At 45.7% G+C, this 14,461-nt stretch overlaps 1 protein-coding gene across 1 annotated transcript; it reads left to right on the top strand.

Annotated features, from left to right (window-relative positions):
• Window positions 1–433: 433 nt before the first annotated feature.
• On the top strand, window positions 434–14,400 carry cfi (complement factor I). The gene is made up of 34 exons (XM_046381643.1): window positions 434–721; window positions 1,167–1,234; window positions 1,320–1,473; window positions 1,722–1,785; window positions 1,867–2,026; window positions 2,215–2,399; window positions 2,490–2,597; window positions 2,898–3,011; window positions 3,414–3,449; window positions 3,556–3,576; window positions 3,723–3,856; window positions 3,995–4,098; window positions 4,400–4,444; window positions 4,581–4,685; window positions 5,096–5,271; window positions 5,771–5,872; window positions 5,954–6,102; window positions 6,507–6,572; window positions 7,807–7,979; window positions 8,962–9,115; window positions 9,452–9,515; window positions 9,615–9,771; window positions 9,935–10,134; window positions 10,591–10,698; window positions 10,784–10,897; window positions 11,300–11,335; window positions 11,436–11,456; window positions 11,693–11,829; window positions 12,021–12,124; window positions 12,629–12,733; window positions 12,805–12,980; window positions 13,295–13,396; window positions 13,488–13,636; window positions 14,027–14,400. The coding sequence occupies exons 1-34, from the start codon at window positions 662–664 to the stop codon at window positions 14,093–14,095; spliced, it is 3,720 nt and encodes a 1,239-aa protein (XP_046237599.1). The 5' UTR covers window positions 434–661; the 3' UTR covers window positions 14,096–14,400.
• The last annotated feature ends 61 nt before the right edge of the window (window positions 14,401–14,461 follow it).

The following is a 14,461-nucleotide window of genomic DNA, read 5'->3' as shown; positions in this document are numbered from 1 at the left end:
GTTCTTCGGGAGCAACTAAACAAACACGATAAGCAGCAAGTGAGCGACTCGCTTCACGCGGCGTTTTGAAATGTGTTCTCGACTCGCTGTTGAACATTAACTTGAACCAATATTTGTATTTGTGTGATGAGTTTCATTTCATGTTACTGGAATCTGCTGTTTGATTTTCCTGCTGATTTTGCACTTGTTTATGAACAAATTGTCCATGTTGTGTGTCCCTTTTCAAAACCTTCTCTTGCAGTTTGGTGCTGCTGATGACTACAGGAAACTACAATACCCATGAGTCTCAGCTGCTGTGGAGAAGAGGCCAATCAGAGCTGTAGCAAATACACAACACTTCATTACTGCAGTTGATGCTAAGACTCCCTTGTTAAACCAAAGCTTTACTCCACAGACTTCCACTCGTTTGCTCTCATTTTTAATGTCTTATTGAGTCTGTGTGTGTTAGCATATGCTAGGATACATGCTAACAGCTGTCTGCTAATTCATTCTGGCATAACTGTCAGAACTGTGTGTGTGTGTTTCAACACTGGCAAGATAAGCTAATGATTGACATCCTCTGTGAGGATGTGTCATCAGTCACTTTTATAAAGAGGAAAACCGTTTGTCTCTCAGAAGACATTTTAGTGCAGTTGGAGATCAAACGTTTGTGTTTGTGAGGATGACGGCCGCTGGAGCTTCTCTGCCCTTCCTGCTTGTCCTCATGTCTCACTGTGTCACGGTGAGTCAAACCGTCATTCGCTCTGCGTCTGTGGGACAACATGAGCGCTTCAGTCGCTCTTCTTACCTCAGATAAAACTGCAGGGTGACTTTTCAGAAGACAAGACGGATTTTAACGAAGTGCAGCCCGACTCGCCAACACCTGGGCTACAGTTTTCAGTTGGACCACGTTGGTCTGCACCTGTGGGACTGAGCCAAACAGGTGCAGGTTTTAATGAATGGACCTGATGTGATTCGGTCACACTGCGGAGTATGTGAGGATTGTTAAACATTTGGGAAAACAGGATAAAACTTTATAGTTTGTTAGAATACACATTAGTGATGATGAAATCATGAAGCCGAGAGGAAATGGAAGTGTGTGTTTGGGCTTTTGCTTGTGTGATTATATTGTTTATTTATCAAGTTTATTTTGCTCGCTGCCTCTTTGTTATGTTGGAATCCTGCAGGTGTGCACCCAAAGCTCCACCCCGAAGACAGACGAGTTTCTGGGGCCAGTCGAGTGTCTTGAAAGGAAGTGAGTGCTCTGCTCTCTGATTGGCTGGGCCTGTTTGTCGATTTGTGTTTTATTGACTCATCTTGTTTCCGTCTTTCCTGGTCAGGTTCACTCGGGCATCATGTGACCTGGTGTTTTGTCCTCCGTGGCAGCACTGCATTGATGGACATTGCTCATGTAAACCAGCCTACAAGTGTCCCACTGAGGACGCGGCCCCAGTCTGTAGCCACGGCAACAAGCAGCTCCTCTCCTATTGCCAGGTCAGCACTGGTGGTCCAGGGTTAAACTCCCGCTGGACCTCATTGGAGCAGATGTTTGGCCTGCAGTCATGCCGTCAAAGTTTTTCCATTTTGAACAAAATGATGTTGTTGTTGATTGGGTTTGTAAAGTTTGGTGAGCAACAATTTGAAAAGAGGACCAAAAAAAGCCAAACCGTGCTGAACGTTTCTGGACATAAGTGGGTATGAACACAGGGACTCTGAATCCTGATCTTTGATTTACTTCTCAGGCGATGGCTGTTTCCTGTCAGACCAAGAGACCCTTCATGTCGCACTTTGGCGAAACCTGCACAGGTTAGTTCTCGCCGCCAAACAGAGACATCTTCATCTGCTGGTAGTGGGTTTACTGAGACCTTCGTCTTCCTCTCTCCTCAGCTGATCAGCCAAAGTTCAGAGGGTCCATAGAGGAGGGCACAGGTGTGGTCCAGGTCTTCCTTCCCAGCGCTGGAGGAGGTGGGGAGGAGCTGCTGGTGTGCCAGGAGCTGTGGGACATGGCTGCTGCTAACGTGGCCTGCAAGCAGGACGGACACCTGCTGTGAGGAGACACACACACACACACTGCTGGCCGTCAGACAAACTTTTCAGATTTGGGGATTTTGTAAAAATGAGGCCCTTGGTAGCCAGCTAGTCCACTTTATGCCCTTTCTTAAGTTTGCCCACTAAGCTCTGATTGGTTGACATCAGATTAGGTCATCAGAGTGATCATTTTGTGTGTGTGTGCAGCGGTGCCGCCTCTACGGGCTCTGTGTCCTACGTTTCCCTGGCGAGTTACGACCAGAATCTGCCCAGCAAATGCGTGAGTGTCCGTTGCCAAGGTTACGAGAACTCCCTGGCAGAGTGTGTGATCTACGACAAGACCAGCATTGACAACGGGGAAGTTGCCACGGTAACCTGTGAACAGCCGCCAGGTCAGTAACTGCAGACCCGACTCAGTTCGACTGGACTGGACTGTCATCAGGGCTGATGTTTGTGTGTGTGTGTGTGTGTGTGTGTTCCAGACGAGCAGTGCGAGTTCAGCTGTGTCAACAGGAAGTGTGTGTCTCTCCGTCAGACGTGTGACGGAGTCGACGACTGTGGTGACGGCAGCGACGAAATGTGCTGCAAGAGTAAGAGACACACACACACACGATACACACACACGTGTGCACTTAGAACGAAGTGTCTGAAAGAACGTTTCCACACCTGGCTGAGATACCTGTGTCGCGATCCAGGTAAAATGTGCCAAACAAACTGGACGTAAACGAAGCATGTGAAGCATCAGACATCAGGTTTCCAGCATTAGCGCCACCTGCTGTTTATCACAAGACTCCATACAGTCCGAGTCGATGCTAAGTTAGCATAGCATTTTCTTCTGCAGACTTTCTCTGAAAATGTGTTTATAATGTGTGTGTGTGTGTGTGTGTCAGAGTGCAGAAATGGGGCTTTCCGCTGCAGCACAGGCGTGTGTTTGCGTCAGGAGGCTGTCGGCGACGGACAGATCGACTGTCTGGATGGCGAGGACGAGTCAAAGAAACACACAAGTACTGACCACATGCACACGCACGCCTGCAGTCGGGTTAATTTCCTCAGAAAAGGCTCAGCGTCCCACTGACACAAACTGACCAGTAGCTCATACATACATGTTACCATGGTTACAAATTGGTAAACAGATAATATGCCAGCTGTATGCTAGCTCAGCGTTAACTTATCACTAATCAATACCAGATTGATTTGTGATGTGGCGATCTGCTCACAGCCTCTTTGTCCAAAAGCTGCTCCTCAGGCTGAAAGGGTTAGCATGCATGCTAACAGGGTTCATGCTGTTGTTCTCCACTAGAGGGCAGCATAGAGCCACACAGGAACAAAACAAATTTAGGATTTCAGTTCACAGAAAGCAGCAGCAGGTATCGTCTTTCAAATATTTTTCATTTTATATCCCGCAGAGCCGCAGACTTCACTTCCTGTACTCTCCAACACAGGTAACCCCCAGGACCTCTTGTTTTTATGGTAACACAGTTACAGCTGATGATGTGATTTGCTGTTAATGTTGACGACGAAGACAAATCTTTGGTTTTCTGTTTTCAGAGTACATCTCTCCAAAGAGCGGTATGTAAATCACATAATTACTCGTCTGTAACAGATGGTTTGTGACATAAACTGCCAAAATCAGAAATGGATAAATAGTTTACAATTCCATTTAATGAACCAAGCTAACTGGTGGCATTAATGAATATGATGATGTTTTTGTGTAGAAACGAAGGCCACCAGGGGGCGTATGGAGTCCACACTGAACTGTGGAATCCCTAAAACAGGCAGCGAGGAAGAGGAGCCACGAGGAAGAGGAGGCCGCGTCAAGAGAGTGTTGGGAGGACTTCCAACACAACCGGTCAGTCTGTCTGTTTCTCCACTGTGATGTCATCATGTCCATCAACCCGTAAATCACATGATGCACGAGGCGGCTGCTGTCTGCTGACCTCAGGACCATAAAGTGTGTGTTGACAGGAAGTCTGCTGTCTGTGTGCAGACTCAGATCCAGTGGCAGGTTTCTGTTTTCTTGAACAGAAGGTTTCACTGTGGAGGAGCTTACATCGGAGGCTGCTGGGTGCTCACGGCTGCTCACTGCATCAGGTAGGACGCACGAAGCGCTACGAGTGCCGTCGGTACGCGTACACATGACAGGATCAGTGACTGAACTGGCTGATATTTACAACCTCTGCTCTGCATCTCTTTGACCAAACAAAACAAACTCACAAAATGTCCGGAGAGGAAATGTTCTTATGCCTGTTTTCCTTACTGAACAGAAAAATCCAAACCTACGCCTTCTGAACTCAAGTTTCTGTCTTCTACTGAACTGAAATGAGCTGAGCTGCTGCGTTTACGAAATAAAACTAAACCCTCTCTCTCGTCCCTCGGTCTCCGTCTCTTCCAGGACAAACCCCTCTCTCTCCATCACCGCAGATGAGGACGGCCGAAAGTAATTATCCACTTTTCTAATTGTCTCATTTTCAGCGTCATGAGCTCAAAAGTTCAGTTAAGTTTGCTGTCGTCTCTTTTTCCTCTCTCTCTCTCTCAGTGATCCTCACTGTCCCTCGCCCTTGTCTCTCCTGCAGGCCATCACTCGCTGCAATGACTGTGAAGTTGTCTCTGTGGAGGAGGAACCGACCGCAGGACACAACAGATATAGCTCCCGTGGACAATGTCCACATCCACCCCAAGTACGAAGGTTTTCGATACATTGAGTTGACGCAGAGCAGCTTGTATGGCACATCAGAATATTTATGTTTATTCGTGAAGAAAACTTTTGACCGTGAATGACCGGATGTCGCTCTGCTGGAGGATTGATTCATTGTAAATTTACATATTCATATATTAAACCAGGGAGTAAAGACATGCAGTAAAAAGAGTACAATGTCGTCGGCATACAGAGAAATTTGAGATTCATTTCAAAGTGATGAATAAAATTTTTAAAAAATCATCAAGACTCCAAAAACAAGGCAACATCCCAGAGCTGTACTCTGCAAATATATTTGTTATTTGCACCTCATCACCACCACTAAAGCTTAGCAATAATGTCAGTGGTGAAACTGCTGGAACTGGATCTAACCATCCGTCTCAATCGATAAAGGTACAACCCCACCACCCGTGAGAACGACATCGCACTGGTGCAGCTGAACAAATTTCCATTCTCAGAGGAGTGTCTGACGGACAACCCTGCCACCAGCCCTGTCTGTGTACCCTGGACCCCCCGGCTCTTCCATCCCAACCACACCTGCACCATCTCTGGATGGGGGCAAAATCAACGTACGACAGCAGCATTTTAATACTCTGCTGCTGACTTCTTCAAACTAAATTTGGCCTCTGCTGGACGCAGTCGTGCTCGAGTCGTCTAAGAGAGAGAGAAGCTGAGTTTGTGCAACAGTTTATAGCACTGAATAGCAGGGGTTAGCAACTATCTTTCAGTTCACAGGATGAGGAGCTAAATGAACACTGTGTTAGCATGCCAACGCATTAGCATTTTAAAGTGTGCACAGGTAATATGGTAACATTTGAAGTGCTAGAAGCGAAAGACAATTCAATTACCATGACCCGGATGACTGAGAACCTACATCAACATATCTGGCACATTAGCATGGCATGCTAAAGTTAGCAAGTTGATTTAGCATCACAGTTCACAAGAAATGGAAGGGGGATTTGCTGTCTGCTGTCCCAGTTGTTGCACAGATTGACTGAATTGACCACATTGTTGCACCCTCTTCTGATATCCTGATGGTTCTGGTACTGATGGTTGATTTCTCTGTAGATGGACAACTGTCTGAGGTCCTACAGTGGGCCAGCGTGTCCCTGATTGAAGACTGTCACAGGTTCTACAATGACAGCTTTAAACCCGGCATGCTCTGTGCAGGTGGGTGCACTCGTATCTTGCCGTGTCGGTGTTGGTTGCATTGATGAAAAGGGTCCATTCGAGGTTGGTTTGTGTGTGCAGGTGATCTGGATGGCGGTGTGGATGTCTGTCAGGGGGATAATGGAGGTCCTCTGGTTTGTGAGGATGAACTTGGTGTTTCGTACCTGTGGGGCATCATCAGCTGGGGGCGGGGATGTGGCCGTCCGCGATCTCCAGGAGTTTATACACAGGTAAAATATTAATATCTGGTCCAAAGGAGTAAAACCTTTGAAGTAGTGCCTCTTTCTTTGAGTGACACCATGAGACCAAATTTTTCACTTGTGTACATGAAATCTAAATTAGTTTGACTGAGCACATTTCTACTTTCGAGAAGATGAACCCTTTTATGATGGCTCCACCCTCAGAAAGTTGGTTTCATATGAAAATTCAAATGTACAGACGACATTCCAGCCCTCCAGAGGATGAACCCTTCTGATTTGAAAACTTTCCTCTAGTGCAAACCTCAAGATGGCAGCTTCAAGATTAGCTAAACTGGATGTAGTTTTTAGCCCTGCTGGCAGTCCTCCACTTTGGTCCAGAACTGAAAAGAATGATGGTTATACTTTTATAATAAATCTGTTCTCGTCTCTTTCAGGTGGCTCATTACTTTGAGTGGATCAGACGCCATACAGGCTGGTCTGCTGTGACCAAGTTCAACTCCTGATGATGCCCTCGAACAACCTGTTTGAGTCTTTATGAATGTGCTGTTAAATATTATGTAATGGTGTAACTAATAAAATACTGCTGGAGCCTGCCTGATGACTAAGTCTGTTTGCATTATTGTTGCTGTTGTCATAATGAAGAAAACCCTCATGAGTCCGTCACTCAGTTACACAGTCTGATTGACAGTCTGATCAGGCTGATTCATCTCATTGATCGTGTGTCTGGCAGGAATGCTAAGTTGTGTTTGTTGTTGTGTGTACATGTAGGAAAACCCGAACCCAGAAGCCTCCCTGTCATAAGACTGCACTGATTTTGAAACGCTCTTTTATTGATACAGCGTCAAACATTAACTTATTTGTACTTCCATCGATCCATCTATCCTGTTCAGGGACGCCAGTCCCAGCAAGCGTAGGCCGTTTCCCAGCAGACATTTTGACTTGTTATCATATAAAAAGCACAGATGTTGCAGTGTTGAATCTCCAGCTCACCTACAGAATGCAGACCAGGACCTTCAGTGCTGATGCACTGTGCCGCCCACATATTTGTCTTTATGTGGTTACTGGAATCTTGATTCACTGCTGTGTGAAATTACAGAACAGCTGATCAGCCTGCAGTCCAAGCTGTTTGTTGTGTGTGTGTGTTTACACTGACAAGATGAGCTAATGATTGATTGATGGCAACATCAGTGGACAGAAGACATCAGACCGTCAGTCCCCTGACAGAGAGACCAGCTGTCTCTTCACTGTGAAGGATGTTTTAATTATCTGATCTGAGTGAGTTTTGTCTTTGGCCAGCAGAAGCAAAAAGAAGAAAAGATTTTTGTAAAAAGCTGTGGAGGACAGCAGAGTGTTGGTGTTTGTCAGGATGAGATCAGCCAAAGTTTCTGTTTTCTTCTTGTCTCTCCTCATAATTCACTCTGGAGCGGTGAGTTACCTCATTCTGACTTTTCCCTTATGTTGTGTTAAAAGAAGAAAACGTCTTTGTTTTCTTTTTCTGTATCTGCAGGACTTTAATGTGCTACGCTTGTTCATGCAAAATACATAAAGAACGCAGCATAATGTTATAAAGCTATGATGGGGTGTGCAGCCACAGAGCACTGCCTCCCACACTGCAGTGAAGTTAAGCGGAACACATATTGATTACTGTTGTGTGGTAGCTTACAACATGTTTAAATTTCACATGTTGAATCTTATTCTGTTCCACACATTTCTAATTGTTTTATATTTTATTAGTTGGAGCAGTCGATAGTTTTGGATGACCACTTTCCAGACCTGTGGAAACCAGAATCAATAACCCAGCCCCCCACCACCACCACCACCCCACTGGTCACCAGTCCTGCACCCACAACACCCACAGTAGCCGAGAGAGACGAGTTTCTGGGTCCAGCTGAGTGTCTTGAGCAGCGGTAAGTATGTTTCGATTAGCTGGGCTTCCTCTTGTGGTTGTTTGATTTTCTTTGTTAGTTAGGGGGCAGTCGTGGATCAGCGGTTAGGGTGTCGGACCCGTAACCGGTGGATTGCTGGTTCGATTCCCCGTCCCGGTGTCCATGGCTGAGGTACCCTTGAGCAAGGTACCTAACCCCCACTGCTCCCCGGGCGCTGCACGCGGTCGCCCACTGCCCCGGGTTTGCTGTGTGTGTGTGCATGTCACTTGGGTGGGTTAAATGCAGAGAACAAATTTTGTTGGAGTGAGTTCCCTCCAATGACAAAATATGTCACTTTAATCTTTAATCTTAATCTTTAGTCTGTGGTCTGTTTTGCATTCTGAGCGTTGTTTTCACTTCCTGTTTCCACTGATGTATCAGTAATGAACATTAAGGACACATTGTTGACGGTGAATTAGACTCCTACTTCTTCGGGTTGAATGGAACCTGGTGAGGTGGTTTGGACAACTGATTAGGATGCATCCTGGGCACATGCCTTGGGAGGTTTACGGGGATGTACTCAATGAACTCGAAGGACGCCACCCCAGGGTAAACCCAGAACCTATGAGTGATAATATCTGGCCTGGGATCCCCCAGGAGGGGCGGGAAAATGTTGGTGGGAAAAGGGACTTCTGGAGTACCTAGTTTGGTTTGCTGCCACCATGACCCGACTTGGATACTTGATTGATTGATTCAAAGGTCTGGAATCAGATTGGTTTATCAAGTTACGGTACTGATTCTCAACCACTCGATGGCAGAAAAACCAACCAACCTCCAAGTCAACTGACAGCCAACTGACAAATCACCAGCACCAGGAAGAAGAACATTTCCCACCAAATCAGACCCAAACACTGTGCTTAAGACTTACTGCCAGGGGGTTTGCTCACTGTAATAATTTTTGTGTAAATGAAATTAATCTGTGACATTTGTCTGTTTGATATGTCTGTCAACGTTCTTCAATCAGTTTTACTCGTGCATCATGTGGCCTGGTTTTTTGCCCTCCGTGGGAGCGTTGCATTGATGGACATTGCTCCTGTAAACCACCGTATCAGTGCCCCGTTGACAACGTGACGCCGGTTTGTGGGCGGGACGGCAGAACCTACCGGTCCTACTGCCAGGTAACTCATGGTGGATACTGACATCTGGTCCAGAACTGCAGCTGGTGATAGAAATACAAATCAAGAATTGGTTGTACATATGTAGTTTTCTAGGCTTTCTAATCATTTTCTGAAAGATTTTGGACATACTCTGTTTACATCTATATCTCCTGTCAAGAATCAGAACTGTTTGAAAATACGTGAAATCAATCAGCAGACTGAATTAAAATCCGTAACATCTGTGAGATACTTCAGGATCTGGCTGATTTCAGTAGTTTAACCCTGAAAATTTGAACATTTGAGATTTGAATTCTTATCATTGAGCCAGTTTTTACAGTTTGGTGATCTGTTTTCCAGCTGATGGCTCTCTCATGTCGGACCAGGAGACCCACCATGTCCCACTTTGGGGAAAATTGTAGAGGTTTGCTCTTTCAGATGTATTCAGTGCCTTGTGATATCTTTAGTATCACTGCTGTATTCTTATAACTTTATCTTTACCTTTTTGTCTCTTTCATCACAGACGTTCACCCAAAGTTCACAAGTTCAATAGATTCAGACACAGGAGTAGTAAAGGTCTTCATCCCTGACACTAAAGGTGGCAGAGAGTTACTGGTGTGTAAGAAGATTTGGAACATGGCTGCTGCTAATGTGGTCTGCAAGGAGCATGGCTATCCACTGTGAGCGGACATGTTTGTATCATGCATGTTTACAATATGCACAGTATACCACTCCAGAAAGCAGACCATAAATGGAAACATATGCGTTCCATGCAAAGTACATTCTGTCAGTGATGTAAAGTATAACTACAAGGCGACTTATAGGTTTTATGTGTTCCTTCAGTGGTGCAAAGATTGCTGCTTACGAGAATTACAAGAACCTGACGGCCAAACATCACAAGCAGTTCCCAGGCAGCTGTGTTAGCATTCACTGCCAAGGTTATGAGAATTCCCTTGCTGAGTGTGTAATCCACGACAAGTCTGAGATTAACAACTATAAAGTTGCCACAGTAACCTGTTATGATGCATCACAACCACCGACAAGTGAGTATGCACCGATTCCACTTGGTTCTTTTCTGTTGGGACCTTAAACTTTGGTCTTCAGACTTAAGTTAAAATCATCGAGCGCAGGAGGGTCTGTGAGGGTAAGACTATGGTGGGATACGATGGCACATGTGTTGGAATGCATCCTTTAACTAAGGAAGAGTACAAGCAGAACCACTTCATGTCCTTGGAGGCCACAGCCTCCCTCTACCTTCCATCTTGAAGCGAATGAACTCGCACAGTGATTGTTCAGAATCAACCATAATGGATCTTGATAAACCATCTGTCTGGCCTTGCTTAAGACTTGGTGTTCCTCAGGCTCTTGACTATATTTCTTCAAGGGTCAGTAAAGCACTCAGAGCCCTCCATTATGATTAAGGTACACTTCAAAAAGTTGTCTCATGTTTTGCTGTACTTTTTAAAGATCCACAATTTTTTCATGTGTCTGTGTTTCAGACGAGGAGTGTGAATTCAGGTGCGTAAACAACAAGTGTATCTTTGTGAACCAGACCTGCAACGGGATTGACAACTGTGGTGACTACAGTGACGAGATGTGCTGCAAAAGTAAAGCAAACGTGCCCTGAGAGAAACTGATGTAATAAGCCTGCATGAGCTTCCTTTCACAACGTGAATCGTGGGTGTTTTTCAGAATGCAGGAAGAACAGTCACCGCTGCAAGACCGGCGTGTGTGTGCATCACGATGCGCTTGGCGATGGACAGATTGACTGTCTGGACGGCGAGGATGAAACACAGAAACACAGGAGTGAGATACAGAGACGTCGTTTACTTCATCTGACGATTTTAGACCACCGACTACTTTTCAGGCAAACTGTAGAGATCAGATGTTTAATGTCCTCTTACTTCGGCTTGCAAACTTCATGTAACCTTGGTGACAAGCGCAGCCACACGAGATAAACAAACAAAAAAAGGAAAATTTTAAAAGTGGCTAAATGGTTAGAGTTTGGGAAATAAGCCAACACTCGTTTGCTCCACTGGCCGTTTTAACATGGTTACCTGTGTGTGGTCCAGTAAGACCAATACGTTTGTTCTGCCATGCTGCAGTAATTTTATTGTTGTCCGGTCTGATGCCATGTTGTTACTGAGCATCAGTCTGATTTTCTGCATCCTGTTTACACTGTTTGTAATATGTTTCTATTATTCCCAGAATTCGAAACACCACACCGACTACTCAGAAACGAAGGTATGTGAGATGTAAGCAGCAGATGGCTGAACCTTTCACAGGAAACTGTTTTCATTGATGGTGATGATAATGACATGTCTTATTTTTTTCTTGATTTCAGAGTACGTCTCTCCCAAAGAAGGTATGCATCCTAAAAGTGACCTTTACAGAACATTATTATCAGAAGTGTTCAGACACTTTATGGCTAGCTTGTCTCCATACTTATGGCCATGTAGTATTTGCAACATTGTAGGGACTTAAATACAGGCCCAAGTCAAGCCTCAGATCACCAGAAATTCTCACCACAAGTCAATGTTACGGGTCATATGTCCGAGACCAAGTCATCAGTCCTCTCACCAAATCTCTCTCTGTGTCCAGAAACGGCGTCCAACAGACTGCACTTGGAGTCCAAGTTGTACTGCGGGGTTCCCAATATGACCACAGCCGACGATGAGGAAGTGGATGAGCGAGGAAAGCGAGTCAAGAGAGTGGTGGGAGGAGTCCCTGCAAAACCGGTCAGTAAGAAACATACCGCTCTGTGTTTCCAGTGTTACCGATACATCTGTTTCTAGCAACCCTGTGTACTACTTACCCAAACTGATTTCCTCCTGATAAAGCACAGTACCGACAGACAGAAGCGGCTGAGAAACCGCTGGCTTTTGATGATCTGCTAAAACATTTCCCGTTGTGTCTTGATTGTCTGCAGACTCAGATCCAGTGGCAGATTGCCCTGGAGGAGAACAAGAAGATCGACTGTGGAGGAGCTTACATCGGCGGATGCTGGGTCCTCACTGCTGCTCACTGCGTCAGGTAGGACGACTGTTTGGGACAAGTAAATGACGTTGCGGTAATATGCAGTATTTGTGGTGAATCATTCAACCACGACACTGCAACACTCAGTGCTGATTCTCAAAATAGATGCCACGAGATGCTAACCCGTCGGGATTGAGACTTTTCAAAATAAAAGCTCCAAACAGCCACTGTTTGTCGACAATACCCTCGGGATGTTCGACTGTAGTTTTTCCAAAATAAAAGGCCCAGACAGGAAGTGTATGTTGGCAGGAGCTGAGGATGTCCTGTGGAGTAACTGTATCTAAAGAGGGAACTAAGAAGCAGTGTCTGATGTCAATATATAACTGTCTATTGCTGCAGTATACAGCATGTGTACCGTGTACAATATATGGCATTGACAGTCATGGTCATACTTTCAGAGGTAAAAGTAGGAGTAGAGGCAATTCTAACAGGTTTTCTTGACTCTCTCTTGCCCCTCTCACTTGTGATAATAACAGTTTGTCACCCACGTCTCTTTGCCAGGCCCAACCCCTCTGCATTCATGGTGAAGTTCTCTATCTGGAAGAAGACAAGACCTCAGAACACAACCGACATTGTTCCTGTTAAAGATATTCGCATTCACCCCAGGTATCTATCTATCGATCTATCTAAACGATAGCCTTACCTAATTCAGTCATGGAACGCTGAATGTTCTGCAGGTACAACGCCACCACCTATGAGAACGACATCGCTCTGGTGGAGCTGGCAAAGCTTCCCTACAAGGAACAATGTCTGTTGGACAACCCGGCTGTCAGTGCTGTCTGTGTTCCCTGGACCACCCAACTGTTTCAACCCAACCACACCTGTAGCATCTCGGGGTGGGGACGAACCGCAGGTACGAGCGTTGCCGTCCGGCTTTAATGTCACCACGTGTTCAGGACTCGTTGCCTCCAGCCACAACATGAGCTGTAAAAACCCTTCACATTATACAAAGTGAGGAGAAAAAAGGGGTGAAAAACTCTGGATGAGTTCAACATGCATTTGAATATAACCTTAACGGTGTTTATACACAAAGGGATACTTTGCTTTGTGTTTTGGTGATGAGCCCACATCACAAAGTTTCATTTCAACTGTTTATTTATTACAACCTGCGGACTGCGCACACAAACGAGTCCATCGAAAAGTGACCAATCGTGGCTCTGTTCATAGACGGCAGAGCGAGTCAGGTGTTGCTTTGGGCTAACGTGTCCCTCATCAGCGACTGTCAGAGGTTCTACAAGGATCGCTTCAAACCAGGCATGATGTGTGCAGGTGGGTGCCTACCTGGCCGACGATCTGTGCGCACACGAACTGTGCAGGCAGGTGCTGAGCTGTGTGTGTGTGTGTGTGTGTGTGTGTTCAGGTGATCTGGACGGCAGCGTGGACTCGTGTCAGGGCGACAGTGGAGGCCCCCTGGTCTGTCAGGACGAACTCGGTGTGTCCTACCTGTGGGGCATCGTCAGCTGGGGAGAGAGGTGTGGTCAGGCCAACTTCCCCGGCGTTTACACTCAGGTGCTCCCACGTTAGCGACACTGACGCGTCCTCAAATGTCCAAATGTTGACTCAGAAGTGATTTGTTTGTCTCCTCCACCTGATTTCATGTGAGCCGTTGAGTTTATGAGTTTATTGTTGGGTTTCTGACGTCAGCGCAGCAGCGTGAACACGTTTTCATTCAGTCAGCATTGGAAGCAGCAGAACCGACTGCGTTTGCTGTCCTATTCAGTGACTGACTGACCGTCTGACCGTCTGTCTGACTGTCTGTCTGTCTGACTGACCGTCTGTCTGACTGTCTGTCTGTCTGACCGTCTGTCTGACTGCCTGTCTGTCTGACTGTCTGTCTGTCTGTCTGTCTGACTGTCTGACTGACCGTCTGTCTGTCTGACTGTCTGTCTGTTCTGGCAGGTGGCTCATTACTTCGAGTGGATCCGACTTCACACAGGATGGCCTGCAGTCACCAAGTTCAACTCCTGATGAGGCAAACGCACACAAACACAAACTCGCTGAGAGTCGCTGGGTTTTCGTTTTCATATAAATATTTTCATTGCATCAAAAGTTGTTACATGATTGCGTCTGTGTTGAAATAACATTTTGTGTCCCATAAAATTTCAGTAACGTTTATTTTTCTGTTTCTGTGGTGAACAAAATACTGATGCTGCTTAGAGCTGACAAATCACAGCCAGTGAGCCAACAAAACATCTCATAGAAATGTATGAAAACTAAGCTTAGCATCAATTAATAATTAATGATCAATAAATTATTAAGTCTGTAAAAAAAAATTCTCATTTTCAGATTTCTCCTTTTGTCCGACCAACAGTTCAAAACCCAAACGCCTTCCAG

The sequence above is a fragment of the Scatophagus argus genome, chromosome 23 (assembly GCF_020382885.2).
Source record: "Scatophagus argus isolate fScaArg1 chromosome 23, fScaArg1.pri, whole genome shotgun sequence".
Classification (NCBI taxonomy): Eukaryota; Metazoa; Chordata; class Actinopteri; family Scatophagidae; genus Scatophagus; species Scatophagus argus.
The sequence above is the reverse complement of the archived record's forward strand: the minus strand, read 5'-3'. Positions and strand labels throughout refer to the sequence as shown.

Coding starts and splice junctions, on each gene's coding strand:
- cfi (XM_046381643.1), top strand. CDS start 662: ATGACGGCCGCTGGAGCTTCTCTGCCCTTCCTGCTTGTCCTCATGTCT. Junction 2,400..2,489: donor AACCTGTGAACAGCCGCCAG/GTCAGTAACTGC, acceptor TGTGTGTTCCAG/ACGAGCAGTGCGAGTTCAGC. Junction 2,598..2,897: donor CGACGAAATGTGCTGCAAGA/GTAAGAGACACA, acceptor TGTGTGTGTCAG/AGTGCAGAAATGGGGCTTTC.